This window comes from Pavona decussata, unplaced genomic scaffold (genome assembly GCF_977016875.1).
Source record: "Pavona decussata unplaced genomic scaffold, jaPavDecu1.1 SCAFFOLD_315, whole genome shotgun sequence".
Taxonomy (NCBI): Eukaryota; Metazoa; Cnidaria; class Anthozoa; order Scleractinia; family Agariciidae; genus Pavona; species Pavona decussata.
Genome location: NW_028145706.1, coordinates 426,560 through 446,943, shown reverse-complemented (window position 1 = coordinate 446,943; position 20,384 = coordinate 426,560). Strand labels below are relative to the sequence as shown.

The 20,384-nt window shown below is 38.7% G+C and overlaps 2 protein-coding genes across 3 annotated transcripts; one reads left to right on the top strand and one right to left on the bottom strand.

The window, feature by feature from the left end:
- Positions 1-2,136: 2,136 nt before the first annotated feature.
- On the bottom strand, positions 2,137-10,954 carry LOC146454088 (uncharacterized). Of its 2 annotated transcripts, XM_085095853.1 has the most exons (10): positions 10,760-10,837; positions 10,583-10,651; positions 9,972-10,028; positions 7,485-8,053; positions 6,769-6,890; positions 5,615-6,032; positions 4,915-5,020; positions 4,268-4,494; positions 3,492-3,782; positions 2,137-3,200 (listed from the first exon to the last, which is right to left on the bottom strand). In XM_085095853.1, exons 4-10 carry the CDS (start codon positions 7,992-7,994, stop codon positions 2,832-2,834), a joined length of 2,043 nt encoding a protein of 680 aa, XP_084951979.1. In that variant the 5' UTR covers positions 7,995-8,053; positions 9,972-10,028; positions 10,583-10,651; positions 10,760-10,837; the 3' UTR covers positions 2,137-2,831. The 2 variants fall into 2 exon arrangements, with proteins under 2 accessions (XP_084951979.1, XP_084951978.1); XM_085095852.1 differs by having other exon boundaries at positions 10,583-10,954.
- A 1,030-nt stretch (positions 10,955-11,984) lies between these two features.
- Positions 11,985-20,304, top strand: LOC146454087 (uncharacterized). The gene is made up of 10 exons (XM_085095898.1): positions 11,985-11,993; positions 12,366-12,846; positions 13,470-13,864; positions 14,128-14,238; positions 14,446-14,661; positions 15,282-15,452; positions 16,222-16,443; positions 17,504-17,702; positions 18,035-18,247; positions 18,524-20,304. The coding sequence occupies exons 1-10, from the start codon at positions 11,985-11,987 to the stop codon at positions 18,652-18,654; spliced, it is 2,148 nt and encodes a 715-aa protein (XP_084952024.1). The 3' UTR covers positions 18,655-20,304.
- The last annotated feature ends 80 nt before the right edge of the window (positions 20,305-20,384 follow it).

The window sequence follows — 20,384 nt, the reverse complement described above, 5'->3', positions numbered from 1 at the left end:
CTAAATCTCAAGATTTTCCTGAGTATCGGAACTCCAAAACAATGCAGAGTTTTCCAAATTTTGCGGGAACCCCTTAAATCATTCACGTTTCCGAATTTCGGAACCCCTAACAAGCCACAGACGTTTCCGAATTTCGGAGCCTCTAACAACTCTCAGACGTTTCCGAATTTCGGAGCCTCTAACAACCAACAGACGTTTCCGAATTTCGGAGCCTCTAACAACCCACAGACGTTTCCGAATTTCGGAACACCTAACAACCCACAGACGTTTCCGAATTTCGGAACACCTAACAACCCAAAGATGTTTCCGAATTTCGGAGCCCCTAACAAACCACAGACGTTTCCGAATTTCGGAGCCTCTAAAAGCCCACGTACGTTTCCGAATTTCGGAGCCCCTAACAATCCACGTACGTTTCCGAATTTCGGAGCCCCTAACCACCCACGTACGTTTCCGAATTTCGGAGCCCCTAACAATCCACGTACGTTTCCGAATTTCGGAGCCCCTAACAATCCACGTACGTTTCCGAATTTCGGAGCCCCTAACAATCCACGTACGTTTCCGAATTTCGGAGCCCCTAACCACCCACGTACGTTTCCGAATTTCGGAGCCCCTAACCACCCACGTACGTTTCCGAATTTCGGAGCCCCTAACAATCCACGTACGTTTCCGAATTTCGGAGCCCCTAACCACCCACGTACGTTTCCGAATTTCGGAACACCTAACAACCCAAAGATGTTTCCGAATTTCGGAGCCCCTAACAATCCACGTACGTTTCCGAATTTCGGAGCCCCTAACCACCCACGTACGTTTCCGAATTTCGGAACACCTAACAACCCAAAGATGTTTCCGAATTTCGGAGCCCCTAACAATCCACGTACGTTTCCGAATTTCGGAGCCCCTAACCACCCACGTACGTTTCCGAATTTCGGAACACCTAACAACCCAAAGATGTTTCCGAATTTCGGAGCCCCTAACAATCCACGTACGTTTCCGAATTTCGGAGCCCCTAACCACCCACGTACGTTTCCGAATTTCGGAACACCTAACAACCCAAAGATGTTTCCGAATTTCGGAGCCCCTAACAATCCACGTACGTTTCCGAATTTCGGAGCCCCTAACCACCCACGTACGTTTCCGAATTTCGGAACACCTAACAACCCAAAGATGTTTCCGAATTTCGGAGCCCCTAACAAACCACAGACGTTTCCGAATTTCGGAGCCTCTAAAAGCCCACGTACGTTTCCGAATTTCGGAGCCCCTAACAATCCACGTACGTTTCCGAATTTCGGAGCCCCTAACCACCCACGTACGTTTCCGAATTTCGGAGCCCCTAACAATCCACGTACGTTTCCGAATTTCGGAGCCCCTAACCACCCACGTACGTTTCCGAATTTCGGAGCCCCTAACAATCCACGTACGTTTCCGAATTTCGGAGCCCCTAACCACCCCCGTACGTTTCCGAATTTCGGAGCCCCTAACCACCCACGTACGTTTCCGAATTTCGGAGCCCCTAACCACCCACGTACGTTTCCGAATTTCGGAGCCCCTAACAATCCACGTACGTTTCCGAATTTCGGAGCCCCTAACCACCCCCGTACGTTTCCGAATTTCGGAGCCCCTAACAATCCACGTACGTTTCCGAATTTCGGAGCCCCTAACCACCCACGTACGTTTCCGAATTTCGGAGCCCCTAACCACCCACGTACGTTTCCGAATTTCGGTGCCCCTAACAATCCACGTACGTTTCCGAATTTCGGAGCCCCTAACCACCCCCGTACGTTTCCGAATTTCGGAGCCCCTAACAATCCACGTACGTTTCCGAATTTCGGAGCCCCTAACCACCCACGTACGTTTCCGAATTTCGGAACCCCTAACAACCCACGTACGTTTCCGAATTTCGGAGCCCCTAACAACGCACAGACGTTTCCGAATTTCGGAACCCCTTACAACCCACGTACGTTTCCGAATTTCGGAACCCCAAACAACCTACAGAAGTTTCCGAATTTCGGAACTCCCAACAACCCAAAGACGTTTCCGAATTTTGGAGCCCCTATCAACGCCAAGATGTTTCCAAATTTCGTAACCCCCTAACAATAACAATCCTACACAATGAGACTCAATGGTTCAAAACTCAATTTCAAGTTGTTGTACTCTCAATCTCAATCCATTATCTATCACGAACCATTTGACTATACTGCGACTAGTCCCTCTATCTTTCTACAGTCGATCTACCATTTGACACACTTGATAACTAATGGTCTTGAATTGTTAAGAAGTTTTCACAAAAGCTATTGACATTTATTCCGAGAAATCTTGTTTAAGGTCAAGCAATTTTCCAAGGCATTTTGTTATTTGGGTCAAAATAAAATAAATAATTGCATTTCTCAGCCTTCCCATACAGTCATAATAAGGCCCAATTACCTTTGTCCCTTACGTAAACAACACGAATTGAGACTGTTTCCTACCATGTAACAGAATTCTGGAATCCAGTGTGACAGCTATCACTTAAACTGAACATCGAATCTTCCGCGAGTTCAAGGTATGCTGTCTTTTGCATGTGCTACATGTAACTGACTGGTGCCCTGAGATGATAATTGGATTTGAATCCAGGTACCTGATATCTTGGATGCAACACCACTGCTAAGGATTCTGTTATATGGGTAGAGTTTTTTTTGTATACTTTTTTCGAATGACAAAATGCCTTAACAAACTAAACGTATGAAAATAGTAAAGTAATATTAAAAAGTTAAGTTACTCAGGATTTCTAAATTGAAGTTTCCTTTTGATCACTGTCACTGCACTTAAAAGCAAAAGAGAAAAAGTAAACACAGTCACTCTTTGGCTTTGAGTTTTGCGTACTCAGATTGGAGATGCTTTCTAGTAGAAGGCAAAAGTTTGTCTCCATCAGTTAAGGAAAAGGAACTTAAAATAATACAGTTCTTCGGGAGCTCGTCCACCCAAGGACTCTGGCTCCTGGGTAAATTCTGCGGAGAAAACTTTCCCTTAAAGGATCCTTTCCAGTAACGAATCTTAACACTGTCGGTGTTGACCTGAAGGACATTTCCAATAACTGGTATCTTGTCATAGTTTGACAAGTTCACTGCCACAAATGATCCCACCTCAATTGTATTTAGAAAGTCATCACTTGTTAGCACAGGATTCTCCCGTTCTGGTGGTGGCCTATATCTTCCAGTGTAGATCTGAAGCAATGAAATGTACATGAAAGTTCATAAGGTTGATAGCCAACAATCGCTGTCAGTATTCTGGTCACATGTATTCTTCCGGAAAACCCCACCCAGTTTAAGTGTTACTCTAATTAATATTCTGTATCCCAATTCTGAGTGGTCATTCTGTAACTTACAGTACCATCATGTATTCATTTCAAATAACCAAACCCACTTATTGTATCTATAACTTACTACTGTAGGCAAGCATTCTACAGTTGTTAACTTACATCTTGAAGTGACTAACTTAATTTCACACAAACACACCTGCTGAGTTGCCCCTGTTTCTTTGTCACGCATGGCTTGTAAAGTAGTTGGGACAGACACCTCTTCATTAGATGGCCTTACTTTTGGGCACTTCTCAAGAACCTCCAATGGCCATACCCAGTCGATGGGTAACTCAAGAAGCTTGTCAAGGTCCTGTAGCCACTGGGCCCATACCTTTGACACTCTCTCTGGGTAATTCTCCTCAAACTTCTTGAGATCTCTTTTCAAGGCAGCTGCATCAATCTTGTGTAGTGTCGGTTGAACAAGTCCTGGTTTTCCAGTTGGCACAGTCTTAAGGAGACCGAAACCAAAAAAAAAATTATGTAACAAGCAACTGCTTACAAAAATTAAACTATAACCCAAGACAAACTGCCTGACAGCAGTTCTATTAATAGTGGTAGAATTCCAGGCCACCATTACACCCTTTGAAATAACAATTAAATACAGCTTAATTAAAGGCTTTGTGGAATAATGCCTACGATTTAAGTGCACAGTAATATTGATTTTATGTTACATTCTCCTTTTGTTTATGTTTATACTTAAAACTCAAAGATTCTTTGATGGGGATCTGACTTGTGGCTTTTTTTTTTTTTCATCTTTCCATTGTCAGCAAAGGTAAAAGTTTAAAAACAAGGGTTAACAACTTTTGTGGACAACTGTTATACTTGTAGTACTGGGGTACACAATACCAAAAATTGACCCCTAACAAGAAACGTTAAGGGTTATTTACTGGCATCATAATTTTTAAGTACGTATTATTTTTCTGTACACTATACCTTGAGTAGTTGCTGAGGGCCTTCCCATTGCATGTGGGAATAATTCCTATAGTACATCACACACTTCCCCTGCTCATTTCGTACAAATTTAAAGCACTTTGGTTGGGTATGGGCATGCAACTCTTTAGCAAATGGAGCAAGCCACTCTTTGATGTCAAACACCATGTCAAGCAGAAAGGGGAAGGCCTTGATTATTTGTAAACAGCTTTCCATAGCTTCCAACAGATCTACAAAGAAATTCAAAGTTCATCAAAGTAGTGTTTTACTCATAAAAAAATATAATGCAGGTAAGTAAACTGTATTGTGGGGGGAGACATAATGAAATTATATTTACACAAGTCCTCACATATTATATATCACAAAATGAAATAACTATGCTAATTTATTGTTTTCCTTGAGCTATAGGCCTACTTTGCAAATTCTGCTACACCCTTACAACAGAGTAACCAGAGACTATTTAAATCTTTCTTTCAAACATATACATGTAGAAAAATTATTATTGACCAGTGCATGCATCATCATGCCTGCTGCTAAGTGCTCTTAAGGTTACATAGTTGTAGGCAAAGTATTTTTCTGCCTTTTGAAGGAAATATTCCCACAGTGAAGAAGTATATCACATCAACTTTCAAAGTAAAAGAAACACATACCTTCCACAGTAAACACATCCATTTGGGCCAAGTACTTTGAATACACACCAAAAAAGGCATCAATTTCCTCATGTGTGTGGCCCACAGGAAGGAAGTTCAATCTTATCTGTAGTGAGGTAAATGAGGTTCATGAATATTTACTTTAACAAGAATTATTTTGCTAAATCTGCAATTTTAAGTGTACATCAAGCAAAGTGAAATGGCTAAAAACAATGGTAAAATCAGAGTAGTCTGTGGTCCAGAGTTAGGGCTCAATCGAGTTTCTTAAAAAAAAAAATGATGTTTTGCCAAATTTTTGTTCAGTAGTTTGGGTTACAATAGCATGGGACAAAACTACTTTATGGTTATCGGCAGTCCTATAGATTTCAATAACCACCTGTGATGAAGATGTACCTCGTGTGCACTGAATAATTATAAAGAAAAAAATTAGATGGCATCTCACAAAAAACAAAATTGCCCTCCACAAGGTATAAAAAATAATAATATTATTATGCTAGTACTGTGACAAGGCCCTTACACAACTTAAACATATAAATAAGCACATTAAGAGAAATTTGACATGGGCTTATTTACTGTACTGCTGTTTTCCTGTCAGAATACAAAATATACAGTAACTTAACACCCTATATTGGGAACGGTTTTCCACTGCATATCATGGTCTGTGACAAAGTGCAAAATTATTTGTTTACAGTATTTTTACCTTCTCAAAAATCTCCAACTCCACAAGAAGAGCAAGAAGCCACAGGATGTATTGGTTTTTGTTTTCCTTAACACAGTTGTCCAACTGGAGGTACATTACTGGAGGAAGTTGGTACCTCTCACACCATCGACACAACATATTTAACAGAACTGATCCAGTCAAGTTTGGGTCATGTGGCCACTGATAATAGTCAAAAGACCCAAATACTTCCTTCCCATTAGGCGACTGCCCACTGTGGAAGATCGCTCCTACTAGATGGGTGCCTACTGTTGCCAGGTTACAAGTTGCTTTGGTCTTTCGTCGCACACGAGGGATACATGTAGTTTTCTGGTCCATTGCATCGTCAATGATTGTAAGGTACTTATTTGGATATCGTCGGGCTTTGTATCGATGTAAGTAGTAGACCCTCCTCTCTCTCCTGTACACAAAAAAGGGTGAACAATTGTCCTTGCCTGTCTTAGACTCAAGAGTCATGCCTCTTCACCACAAATGCTGGCATTTGAAACCATTTCATGGATATAAAAACAAAATATTTATAAAATTATGATAGGGCAGGGAATAGGTGACCACAATTACTGGGCAGGTTTATGGGACTCAAAAAAGTTTCTGGGTCTTTTGCAAGTGGCACATGTAGCTTGAAACACCATGCATAATATGTGCATAATCCTTCCTACACCAAGTGGCATTACATATAGCACCGCCTTGAATTGGTTTTCTGAAGAGGTTTCTGTGACCCATCAACAGAGGCCCTTGGGGACAGTTGGTCATCCCATCGGCCAGCCTCCACCCAACCCCAATGTGTGTGAGCAGAGCACAGCATCTTGAACTACAGTACATTCCATACTCTTCTCGATCAGTGTGTGGGTTCTTATACATCCCCTCCCAGTTTTTATCCTTATCAGAGAGGACTTTTAAGTCTAACCATTTGCAGATGTCATTTACAAAGGCAGCACTTACTCCTTACACGTAGTTATTTAAAGACCCTGGTTCTTGGTCCAGCTGGGGTTTCCTCCCTCACAGGAGTCAAGTGCTCTACCAACTGATCGAGCCAACCGGTCGGCAGTTAGCTTTCAACGAGACACTTTTTCTGCTCAGGACAAATTTATTTCCTCATAACAATTTAATTCTAAACCATTAATCATACCAAAACTCACCAGACCAAGTCCATATGTTCAGTTAATAGTTTTTCTATATCTTTCCTGGCCTTCTTGTCATGTGTCTTTTCCTTTGCTTCCTTGTACCTTGTGCAATCAGTGCATTTAGTAAATCTGTTTTCCTGTTAGGAATGTTTATTCATTAATGTTCAGTGATTAATATCCTGATTAGATTAAATCCAATAGGTAAATTTTTAATAACCAACAAGGACGGTTATTCAGAATATATTAAATGCAGAATTTATCCATTCCCACAATTTTCTTGTCAAATACAGTTGCTAATATTATGTAAATTGGAAAGAAGAATCAGAGGCATTACATGTTTAATAATGGCATTTTTAATAGGGTGAATGAGCATCATTAACAGTTCATGGCTTTCTCCACAATTAGGACAACTGAGCCATAATTAAATAAGCCAAAAGGGCTGTGTAGTCTTTAAGTTTTAGATACATTGTACATGTAGTACATGTACAATTAATGTAGATGTAATTAACTCAGTGAACAGCAATGTTCCTAAATAGGATTGACTGCATTGCAGTATCTATTGTCATAACCAAAAAATCAGTGATAAAATATGCTCATTTTAAAGTAATTCTATTGAGGTTTAAATCATTGGTCCTGATTATGAAATAAGAGTTGGATTGAAACTGGTTTTAAAAGTTTTAAACCTAGACAAAATTTAAACCACCACATTTCTGCATAACTAATAAGCTTACCTTTGGAATGAGAACATGTGGAAAGTGCTCACGGAAAATGGAATAAAACTGTGAAACCCCAACAGATGTAGCATTGAAAGATGCATTTTCTTCACACATGCGTTGATAGATGCTCAACCGTGTAAAACAGGAGGGTAAATGGATCGTCTTGTTGTCTGGTTGGTACTGGCCAACACACGAAACAAAAAACTGCAACCATGCAATACAGTCAGTGGTTTTCTGTGCTGGCTTCTTCTGGCCTAGATTACCATGCTCCACTTCAACTGCACCCTCCTTAAATTTGTTAAACATCCTCCTGAACCATTCTTTATTCACACTGTGTATTACAAGCCATGCCTCTCTACAGACAGACTTTCCTTTCACAATGAACTCTGTGATGAATTCCCCCGAGTCACAAGTTTGACTATGGTTAGACAAATACTCTATTACATAATTCCATTTTTCTGTTTGATTAAGGTTGCTGAAATGCAACTCACAGGAACTGATGTCTTCAATGGATAGCTTTCTCATACATTTCCTTTCACAACATGGGGTGGCCAACAACCACAGCAGACATTCATCATCTCGCTCTAAAGGAAATGCATTTTCATTTTATGTGTAAGTACTTCGCGAGAGGAAGAAAAGAAAACTGGTTTGTAACAATTATTATCTGCTTTTAATTATTTTAAGAAATAGAAATTATGTGGGTTAAAACAGTGTAATTAGACATGGCAATTCACATAAAACTTCATTACTTTTATTTTCTTTAAGCAATACAATCCTTGCACTTGTATGCAACTTCTGTTTAAAAGTTTACAAAACCAGAGAGTAATTTGCAAAAGTAGCCCTTAAATGCACTAGACTTTTTTTCGTGACTCTGTAACACTTTTCACAAACTCTCCAAGGGAAACTCCTTTTTTAATTAAAGCATCGATACGAGCATAATTAGAATCATCCATGGCTGCAGATCTGTGTTTAGCACTGCTAATGTGAACTTGAAATACTTTGTACTCTTCATTGCACAACCCACAAAACTGTACCGGACTTCTGTTTGGCTTAACCGTGTTAACATTCGCATTACATTTGTACCAGGTGTCAAATGGAGAATGAGGCAATGGAACTGTAGTGTCTAAGAAAGGAAAACCCTTAAATTCAATGAACTCTGGCCGGTACATTCTACTATGATCTTCCACTTTTATATATGGTGCCTTAAGTTTTCTTTTATGAGTGTTCTCTTGAGACAAAGTTGGTTTATTATGTGGTGGAATAGCTTTCTTGCAATAATTAAGAATCTTGTGGCAATCAATCACTGGAATGTGCCATTTTTCTGCAAATTGTTGAATCGAAGATGATCCACATTTCTTCATTGACATTTTCATTAATTGCCAGGATCTTGTGAGGTAACTTTGTTTTAAAGGGGGGAGTTTCCTTTCATATGAGACATCTGTTATTATAATGTCCACGGTTTTCTCAAGAAAAACAGTGATATGACCTCCATGGTATTTTACAAATTTCTCTATCCTGTACTTAAGGCTTTGACAGCTAGGCAAATTCAGGAAAACTCTTTTCCCCAACAATTTTTGTGCTGTGAACTTTTCAAAATCTGTGGAAAAAAAAAACTTTTATGGGCCTTTACATTTAATGAGAAGTACACGTTTGCCTGGATATTAAAACATGTATGTACTATTATTTTCATGACATTCTGACCAAAATAGGTGGACAAAAAGAGATGAAAGCAAATTTGTTGTACTTAAAATGTTTATGTCTGTACATATGCTTTACGTAAAATTAAAATTCAGGTAAAAAAATTTAACCAGGGTGGAAAATTAGGGCTAGGAGACAAAGGGAACTCAGATTCAAACTAGGTTAAAAATTTTCTTACCTGAATATAATTTTTACCTAAAACATATACATATCACATACAGCATGGGGCGGCGATTGTAGAGTGTAGGCATTTAGTTATAGATCAAACTTGAACCAGAGTTTACCCTGTAGTAGCTCCAGTTGGTCGGGTCTTGATTATCAAAAATTTAACATCAGTCTTATTCTATGTATTCGACCAAAGAGAAGTTGGAAACATGTCGCTAGTAGTCAGTATGGGAGAACAACATCCAGCTCAAACTCTTTGTTATAAGCAAGGATCCCAGTAATGTGACCACTTTCAATTAATTCACACTCTTTCATGTAGACCACCAAACAGAAACCAAAGATGGATCTTTCAATAACTTTTAACTTGCTATGCCCAAATCCCCAATAGCGGAAATAATTTTTGTGTTTCCAAGAGCGTTTGAGTTAACAGGGTTCTGTAGTAACTACTGTAGAAAGAAACCTGTATTACATTCAGGCCAGAGGACACTCATTGGTGTTTGCTTAATTCAAGTTGCTTTTACAAAAAGTATGGCTTAACTCTTAAACTCAGTGAGGCTTGTGTCCATATAATGAAAGGTCCATCCACTAAATTCAAAGTTTCAACAGTAAGTTTATAAAATTATTGTCTGGCAAACCTACCTCTGCTCCTTTCATGTTTTTCAGAGGAATTGGATTTTGACCCTGTTTCTTGAATACCTGCAAGTGACATTAAGACAGTCTTTCTCAAATTAAATGACACTGACAAGTTGCTCCCTTTTAACGTAGTAACATAGCCCTTTTACATTTAGCAAATACAGCAAGTAGCCTTTACTGTGCTGTGATGAGAGCACAAAGGAAGTAGTAAGATGCATAAGCCATTGACCAGTGCTTTTCACTACTTCTTGAGTTCTCTCATTACTTCACAGCATTCCTTAATTTGAAACACAACAAAGTACATTGAAGAATTTTTTCATTTGTTTTATGCTATAGTTTTGTGTACTTTTCTCCATATAAACACTTTGGCTCGCCCAGCCGGGTCAACTCCGTAAAGGCGAGGCAATAAGAGCATGTGCGAGTACTGTTGGCTCAGGCAAAGGGGTTAACTTTTCTTCTCATATAAACGCTCGCTGAAGTTGATTTGGCTGGTACAGTGACCCTCTTTCCTGGGAAAACTTTTCTCCATATAAACTGGGCCTTATTGTGAATGGTCCTAGTCTTACAAAACTTATTGAAAACAGCTCAAAGCTGTTGAAAGCCACAAAGCTACTCACGATTATTCACACATAGCGTCTCACACGTTTCGTCCCCTTTCTTTTCTTCAAAGTTATTTTCAAATGAACCTGTGCAAAAACGAAAAAATGACAAGTAAACTTGTGAACCAACTTTCACATTTCGAAATGAGTACGACACTGACGGGGATGAGTTTTCAAACAGTTTCCCATACATACATGTAGAAACAAATTCATGGTTATCAAGCGTTATCAATGCTCTCTTATGATCCGGTAAGCAAGAAAGGTAGAATTTGAAATTATAAACTCGTACTTAACTTGGCACTGTATTCAAATTCTGAAAGGACACCTCAAAAGCGAATTCATTCGTTGTTCATTACTTCTGCGATGCAGGCTAGGCAGACAATGCACACATGGCAGATGGGCCGACAAGCCACCATATTGGAAAGTGAGAGGACGCTGGGTCGAGGTTGATTGTTCGCTCTAGATCGCTGACAACGTTTATCGATCTGGGTCATTAACAAACAAAAGGCAGTCTATGACCGCATGTGGCTACTGCTTCATTTTTGTATAATATTGTTATAAAAAAGCAATGTTGCATAAACTAGGCATCAGCTAACATTTCCGGAAAGAAAATAGTTCCCTAGAGTAGAAAAGTCGTAGAAAGTTCATTTCACCTAGCATTTTCTCAAAGGAAAATTTTATTCCCTAACATTTTCGGTCCGTTAAAATTTTAGCTAAGGAATCCGAATAGATAAAATTCTTCTAGCTAATGAAAACATCACTTTAAACAGACTTCAAAAACCATAAGGTACTGTTGTTCGGCTTTGGTATCCGGTCGTTTCGCTGTACATGTGACTATTTCTCGTTCTCAAAGTCAGTTTGGACGAAAAATTATCTTAGCTTATCTACGTTTCACAGTGATTACATGAGAAGTCAAATGAGTTTTAATATCAGTGTAAAATGCCAAATGAATTATAACTACATGTAGATCTAGAGAGACCAAATCAGTAGACCAATATTATAGACTAAGGTACGTTTTCAGTGACTACTTAAATTATGGTCTCTTCACTTGAAAATCTGCACGCTGAAGTATGACTCTGACAATAATTATGCTGAGTTAATATAATCCGCACTGGTTCTGTATTGAAAACGGTTAGGGTGAATGAGGGCGCGAATGTATTGCTCTTTTGTTTGTTTGTTTTATCCACTCCAACAAAAAAAGAGACGTCACACGAGAAACTTTGCGAATTGCCCTATGCCACAAAACGTTCCCTGTCTTTTCTATTTTATTTTTGTTTCATTTATCTTTTGAAAAGCGCGTGCCAGCAGAGTCTCGGGAGCGCCGCTGCGTGATATCCCACAAAAACGGCTGCGACGTTGCGAGAGGTCTCGCGTGAGTAGTAGCTAGTGGCGGTCATTCTCGCGGGCTCACAAAGTGATCATGGCTCACGTAACCTAGCCTGCGATGAGAACGCCTGATCAGTTCTGCGGGGCCCGTTTCTCGAAAGTCCCGGTAACTTACCGGGCTCGATAAGTATATTTTTAAATGTTTTTTCGCCGATTACACAATGATTACAGGCATGGTACTTGGCCAATGTTAGCACAAAATTATAAGATTTTAAAATTTATTGTTCAAAGCTAACAAAAATTGACTTCTGTTAAGAAATATTATTACCAAAATCACTTGGCGGGCCCAGTAAGTTACCGGGACTTTCGAGAAACGGGCCCCAGATCGCATGTTATTGCTCACGCTGTTACGAAAAACTGGTCGAGAATGCATCCGAACTAATCCCGGTTTTCTTTCTTTCTCTTTTTGTCAAAGGTGAAGTTAGAACAAGGTGAATCAACGGATAAAAGCGCAAAATTGGCATTACTTTGTACTAAGTACTTTAATCGCTTTGCATCAAGTCCACCATTTGACGATTGCTCAAGTCGAGATTCTGAAAAACTGGCCAAAGAGCTAAAAGACGCACTCACAACACTGTACGCTCAAAATGCTGAGAAGGCTGCTGACAAGGAAACTCGTGCCACCCCCAAAGAAGATGTAGAATGCCAAGATACCTGTATTAATGTTGACATTCTCCATGATGGCGACACACTGTCGCAAGAAGCTGAAGAATTAGGTGAAATGGAAGTAGAATCCGCAGCAACGAGTCAGCGTACAACTGCCGAAACCCCTGTTTCCACGAACCAGCTGCAAAAGGGCAAGAAACGGCTCATGTTTTCGGGTGAAGTACCAGAACCATCAAAAAAGCACAAAGATGATGACCTACAACGCTCCTGCGATGACTGTCTTGTTAGTGGTAGGTGTAAAGTTTATGCTTACTTCTGCAAAAATGTTTTGTGGATAGGGAATATGAATAATGAGAAAGGGGAATCCGTCCTAGAGTCTGACCACGTCTGCCACAGTGATTGATGGCAGTGAATAACGAAATAATATTAAACGTCAGTACATGCACAACCGCCCCCTATTTTTTCGGAGAGGAAGAGGGGGGGGGGGGGGGGGGGCTGTACACAGGCTAAATTGAGACTTCCAGTTTTTCTCTGGTTTTAGATGTCATGGGAAAGGAAATTGACTAAACATGTCTTGTTCATTCAGTTCCTATACAATAACCTGCATAATTACATGTAGTTTCCTGTCGCAAACATTCAACTCTAAATTTTTTGTTTTGTTTTTTATTTTACATCTGACTGGACCCATTACTGTGTAATGTGTGTCCTACTAGAAAATACTGAAGATTTTCAGACTGGCCATGATCATGATTGTTTTCAAAGATCTTGTCCAGCTGCCGGACTGGAGTCAGTTGTTGGTTTAGTGATTTGAAAGCTTTGATCCTGGGCTGCTGATCATGCAAGTCGCTTCTTAACTTAATAACACATGTAAAAATTAATCTGAGCTTTGTTTGCTCTTTTTGTTTTGATACAGCCACATCACACTTTATTGCTGTTGGAAACTTGGGGTTACCTCCAAAATGTAGGCAGTTTAGAAGAGTGAATGAAAACTTTGTTGACAGCCTGGAGGTTGAGATGCAAAAAAACCCAGGTGGAAGTTATGGGTCTCTTTTTGTATTAGTCAAAGGGATTTCAGATAAGAACGAGTGGAAGGCTGAGGAGAAAGACTCATATCAATATGAAGTTCTGGGTGGAACACATCTGTCATTGGCCACCAAAAAACTTCATGTGAAAAATCCTGAAAACCAGCACTTCTCAGGGAGAATGTGTAGGGTATATGTTGGCCTCTCTGATGAACAGGCAATTTATTTAGGTGCCGTGCACCAACAGTCATCTATGTTTCAACATGACATTTCATACAGGGAGGAGGTTAGTCAAATGTCAATATAATTAATGTTTGATTGACGTTTTAATTTTACAACAAATTACTGTCTTCTTCAAACTGTTACTTGTACATGTATTCCCTTGTTATTGTTTGTCATTTTTGGCTAAAAGAGAGAAGCTAAGTTAAGGAAAGGGACAAATTAAAATAATATTATATTACTTGTGTGGACAACTTGCCAGCAATGTGCAAAGAAATCTAGATATTATGATTATCTTGCATTATCAATGATGATTATGATTATCCTCAGGTTGAGAGATGTCGTTTTCAGTTATTTGGTCACGAGAATATTTCAGGTGATCCACCTGCAGAACCACGGCCATCTTGGAAGGATGACTGTTCTTTAATACTACACAAAGAGGTAAATTTATGTGCATGTACAGAAGCAAAGGTATTTACCAAACAGTCTGCTATAAAATGTATACCCGGTATGCTCAGTCAAATCTCTTTCAAAAAAGTATATAATAATGCACCATTTCAATTTCACATTGATCTGTTTTATGGTGGTATCATTAAAATGGTAATGAAAGTAATGTTACATGTTTGCTGTATATATGTACATTTGCAGAAAAAGGCCCTTAGTGAAGTTTTTGCCATGGCCAGAGTTGGTAAGGATGTCTGGACAGAATTCGAAGAGATCAACACTTTGTATGAGAAGGGAGGTTTGAAGGATCAGAAAGTGAACAGCGTAGATGTTATGCGTGGAATTGTAAACATGAAACAATGGCACATGAAACCTTTAAGTAACCTGAGTGATGAACAAAGACTTTCTTTGTTAAGAAAGGTAAAATAAAGTTCTGTAATACATCAAGAAAACTCAAATTTGCTGTAAGATAATAACCCTGTTGTAAGTTCCATGCATTTTCCAGCTGTCTTTTGGTGACAAAATGCCATGATGTCACCATCATTTGAGGATCAATGTCCCAGCTAAATTAGTAATATATAGTTAAAACTAATGACAAGAGTGTGATTGACCTAGTTCAAAGTTGCATATTTAATATTAACTATTAGCTGTCAAGAGGAAAATAGGAATATATTCAATGACAAAGCTATTTTAAAATACAGATTTAGAGTTGACCATATACATGTGCTTGGGGCCAAAGAGGGGTATTTGCACAATTGTAATGGATAGCTTAAAACACATTGTACCTGAGGTGATGTCATGACTTGGCCTGGACCAAGTGACTCAAACCTTCAGTTGGTCAACTTTAAAAAAATTTGTACCTCTGGTGCGAATTTTAATCCCAAAACCAAGTGGGTTGCCAAAAAAAAAATGGTTGGTTCACTATCTAAAATGTACGGTAAGCACCCAAGGCCAGAAAACCTGTATGCTGTATATTTATTTAAAAGAAACACATACAGCTTATTGATCCAGTTTAATATTGTGAATGTCTTTTCATGCAGGTGAAAGAAAAGAAAATCAGTTTAAAAGAACTGAAGGAAGAAGCTCGTGAAGTGAAAGTTCTATCTCAAGTGCAAGGGGCCATTTTAAAATTTTTTAATATGGAAAACTGGCAGGATGCTGTGGAAAAGTTTGGAGGCAGTGTTTCCTCGAAAAGGCTTTTGCAATTTAAGGTATAATTATTAAGTCAGTCAGGTTAACTTAAGTTATGGCTATTTCATAATTTCAGTGCTCAGGGGTTTCAGTAATATCTCAATCAGGTGCAAGTTTGTGTGCAGCAATTAGAGAATTGCCTTATATTCCTGCAGGTAATAAACTTTTGCTTTGATTGGTGTAAATTGTTTGCAAGTTCGCATAAACTCATATTGAAGTGGTTGACCTCTATTGTAGGGTGGTTACATGACATTATCAGCTCAGATTACAGTAGCACAGCTCATTCTGGACACTGAACCAATACTGTCATAGATTTTTATGTCATTCTTCAACTTTGATTCTAAATACAGATTCAAAACAAACCTTATAGTAGGCTTCAAAACCGAACCTTATACAGCAAAATACATGTACATTCAATTAGTCTAGGGAAAACATACAACCATTTCTGAGCATATTATAAAGTTCAGTGCTAAATGTTCATGTGATCACATTTTTTACTGAATGATCGGTGAGTCAGTGAGTGTGTCTGAAATACATCAGTCTGCATGTCACACAACAATGATTCAAAATAATCTGTGACGAATACAAAAATCTTAGACTAGTCTGACCTCAGTCCAGCGAGAACGTTTAAAAGGTTGCAGTAATGTTATCCTGAATGTTTATCAAGCCAATGACAATTTTTTTAAATTTTACACTAACATTATTCTTTACAATATCCCCTTTTTGTTACATGTACATGTGGGGTAATTTCTATAAAAATGCAGTTTTTGTTTGTACACTGTACTGTAGGGTGATTTTGAGAAGCTTCATGAATTTAAGATGTTACTAAAACATCTTGAAAAAAAGGGAGAGCCAACGTACGAGGGACATGGTGAGATCATCATTGATGGATCTGATGGCGAGACAAAAGGCCGTGTTGTCTTTTCAAAGTATGAAAATGTTGATGTTTCATCTTCATACTTTGAAAATGGGGCATTTTTGACTATTGGACATGTTGGATGGCATTCTGAGGTAAGGACATAAATTTCAATTTGAAGCAATTTGTATATTAGGTAATCACATGTTTTCAAGCGCAATTTGGATTAAATATTAAGCAATATAAACAGTAAATTTTTTCAGTAAGAAATTGGCGATTGCAATTTGTGGTCAAAATTTACAAGTGCTTATTTATTCCAAATGACACGAGAAAAATCATATGATTGCTTATTAATAATACACACGAAAATTTGTAAGATAGCTTATAATTTTGCAGAAGCAAGGCAGGTGAATCACTAGCAAAAATAATTTATTCATCACACGTTCAGTCAAAACAAAAGTTTTGCCCATGTTTTTAACGATTTTTGAGCTGCAAAAACCAGCTAAGCAGTTATAAGCTATAGCTATAAGTTGCCTCTTTGTTTTTCAAGTGTCTATAAAAGGCGTTGTTATCATTACCTTCAGCATTTCTGACCAGTTCACCTTCGCCTTGTTTGTTTTTGTTATCTCAGCATAAAGTGGCCTGAGCATTAATTTTGAGTGTAAAGTTCAAGGGATCATAATTTTTGATTCAATTGGTATACTACCTCCTCTTTAAAGACATCACTTTCTCCAAACAGACAGCCAAAAAGCAGAACTTTTCGCACTGCAGTTCTTGTTTTATTTAGAGCCGTTTTTCAGCGCTGTTGTGGTTGCGGTTGTGAAAGAAAACCTGCATGCTCTAAACAGCGGCCATTATTTTCGCTCACAGCTCATCGATGTACCTGAACTTTGTGCAATTTGGAGACAGCATTAGATTGGCTCAATTTCAATGCCTTCTTTTATCAACCAATGACAATCCTCTTTTTTTTCTCTTATTTACACTGTATTTCCTTTTTCCTGCACCGAATAACTGTTTAATTTCTGCCTCATGTGTCCTGAAAACTGCATTTCTCTTAGCCAACAGAACAGAGATATTTTTTCAGTTACTGTATTTGAGGATTAACGGAGGACCATTGCTGCACTATGTAACAATGTGGGTATTACAGTATACAGTTTGCATAGTACAATTAACACTAAAACTAGAGTTTTCTTGTCTATCATTTTTTTGATATAGGACATAGATGCAGACATCAGCACTACAGTTGATATGGCCATACAAATAAATTTTAAAAGGCTTATGACCATGTTCAACATCGTTATTGTATGTCCTACTGCGTCAGTACACAAAGTACAGGAGAAGATTCTGTCTGCTGGAGCAGCCCAGATCCAAACAGGCTTCATAGCAAAGAGAAAAGCTCTATCAAATTCCAAAGGTAAATGTCTCTATTTGTAATCATGAAACAGAAGCGTTTAATGCATGACTTGAATTGAACCCCTACTGATTATAGTCAGGGTCATGCTACCATTGGACAACTTTTTTTACCTGTTATGTATGCTTTACTTCAAATTTTAATAACTTATAATAAATGAGTGTCATGAAGGTAACAAAAACAATACAAATTTGGGCTTGGAAAGGGAAGTCAAACCCCACAACTGAGCAGCCACCTTCCTAATTCCCTAAAGCATGTGGCTTTAAATGTATTGTGCCCAGAGAAGATAATTAATTTGGTAACAAGTTCTAATCTACATGTTACATATCTTTCAGACTTACTGATGTCTGAGGTTGTGGACTGCTTTGTTGTGGGCCACTGGGCATTATCCCACAAGAAGCTGACGGAAAGACATGTGTCTAGACAAATCACAAACCTTGTGGAGGTTGAAATGGCAGGAGAAGGTTACCCTCAAGAATTGTATGAAACACTCATACAAACATTTTCAAAAGAGGGTGATCTTCTCCTGGACATTGGAAGTGAGACTGGTAAATTTTGTTTTTGTCATTTTATACACATTTTAAATTAAAATACTTTGCAATGCTGTCCGCTTAGATTCTTTAAGTATTTTTGTATACATTCAACCATGCATGTGCAGCAATAAAAATTATATTGTGTAAATTGTACATTTGGGGATCTTCGGATGCCTTCCTGTTCATCAGACTGATAAGTAGAAAATTGGAATGAAAGTTTGGACTGTTTTTACATATTACTGTGATATATGTTAGTAAGTTCTCGTTTGACGAGAGTGTTATCATTTTTAGGAAATGGGATGCTAGCAGGCTTGAAGCTGAAGAGGACCAGCATCTTCATTGGGCAAACTGGAGAAACGAACCAAAGTGAATTTGTGGCAAATCTGAGAGAGAAAGCTCTTTTGTCCGAAGGCTCCCAGTAACAGGCTGTATTTTCAGTTTGTTTTCATTGACTGCAATATGTTTTATCGTTCATTAATAATTATTAATGTAGTAAATATTTTTCTGTTAGTTTTTCATAAACTTCATTTTATATCTCAATAGGTTAAGAACTAGTTGCTAGTAGCAATGAAAAGCGTTTCTTTCACCGTTTTGTACAGACTGTGCACTTTCAAGTTTGTAGAAACCATGATTAAGTACCTAGAATATTCGCGGTTATCGTCCTTTATCCAGCAACGCGAGTGCTGGAGAGAAAATCGCTAGCACTTGTGATTGCATACCATTGAGAATACAGCTGCCTCCAGCCGCAGCGAACTGTAAAGTAAAATAATTCTAGGACAAGTGTTGAGAGGACCCGAAATTCGGATTCGATATCTAAGTGATCGTTTTTCCTCGAATAAGTGTTAAGAGGGCGGGGGATGAAATTCGGAAAACATGTTGCGTTTATTAGATAGAAGTGATCTTTTTCCCTCTAATAAGTGCTGAGAAGGTCCGAAATTGGGAAAACTTGTGAACTTAAATAGCAATGATCGTTTTCCACGGATAAGTGTTTAGAGAGTCCGAAATTCGGAAAACCTCTACAGTTTTCCCCGACTAAGGGGGTCCGAAATTCGGAAAACATTTTGAGTTCATTAGATAGAAGTGATCGTTTTCCATCGGATGATTGTATCGAGAGGGTCCGAACTTCGGAACACCTATCAAGCTAAAAGTAATGATCGTTTTTCCTCGGATAATTGTAGAGAGGGTCCGAAATTCGGAACACCTCTCAAGCTACTAGTAATGATCGTTTTTCCTCGGATAATTGTAGTGGGAGTCCGAAATTCGGAACACCTCTCAAGCTAAAAGTAATGATCGTTTTTCCTCGGATAATTGTAGAGAGGGTCCGAAATTCGGAACACCTCTCAAGCTAATAGTAATGATCGTTTTCCTCGGATAATTGTAGAGGGGGTCCGAAATTCGGAACACCTCTTAAGTTAAAAGTAATGATCGTTTTTCCTCGGATAAATTTTAGGGGGTCCGAAATTCGGAACACCTCTCAAGCTAATAGTAACGATCGTTTTTCCTCGGATAAATGTCTAGGGAGTCCGAAATTCGGAACACCTCTCAAGCTAATAGTAATGATCGTTTTTCCTCGGATAAATGTTTAGAGGGTCCGAAATTCGGAACACCTCTCAAACTAAAAGTAATGATCGTTTTTCCTCGGATAAATGTTTAGGGGGGTCCGAAATTCGGAACACCTCTCAAGCTAAAAGTAATGATCGTTTTTCCTCGGATAAGTGTTTAGGGGTCCGAAATTCGGAACACCTCTCAAGCTAAAAGTAATGATTGTTTTTCCTCGGATAAGTGTTTAGGGGGTCCGAAATTCGGAACACCTCTCAAGCTAAAAGTAATGATCGTTTTTCCTCGGATAAGTGTTCAGGGGTCCGAAATTCGGAACACCTCTCAAGCTAAAAGTAACGATCGTTTTTCCTCGGATAAGTGTTTAGGGGTCCGAAATTCGGAACACCTCTCAAGCTAAAAGTAATGATCGTTTTACCTCGGATAAGAGTCAAGGGAGTCCGAAATTCGGAAACCATTGCAAGTTAGATAGTAGTGATTTGTTTTCTTCGACAAAGTGTTGAGGGGGGTCCGAAATTCGGAATTTCCTGTTTGGAACAGTAAACTGTATTCTTGTTATTAGGCTTGCTCGAAATGGAATAAAATAGTGTGATTT

What these genes read in the sequence shown, in the direction of transcription:
- LOC146454088 (XM_085095852.1), bottom strand. Translation starts at nt 10,757, where the DNA reads ATGTATGGGAAACTGTTTGAAAACTCATCCCCGTCAGTGTCGTACTCA. An exon ending in AAAACATGAAAGGAGCAGAG is followed by an intron (nt 8,054 to 9,971) that starts GTAGGTTTGCCA and finishes CATTTCCTTTAG; the next exon opens with AGCGAGATGATGAATGTCTG. An exon ending in GGATGTGTTTACTGTGGAAG is followed by an intron (nt 4,495 to 4,914) that starts GTATGTGTTTCT and finishes ATTTCTTTGTAG; the next exon opens with ATCTGTTGGAAGCTATGGAA.
- LOC146454087 (XM_085095898.1), top strand. An exon ending in ACATTTCATACAGGGAGGAG is followed by an intron (nt 13,865 to 14,127) that starts GTTAGTCAAATG and finishes GATTATCCTCAG; the next exon opens with GTTGAGAGATGTCGTTTTCA. An exon ending in ATGTTGGATGGCATTCTGAG is followed by an intron (nt 16,444 to 17,503) that starts GTAAGGACATAA and finishes TTTTTGATATAG; the next exon opens with GACATAGATGCAGACATCAG.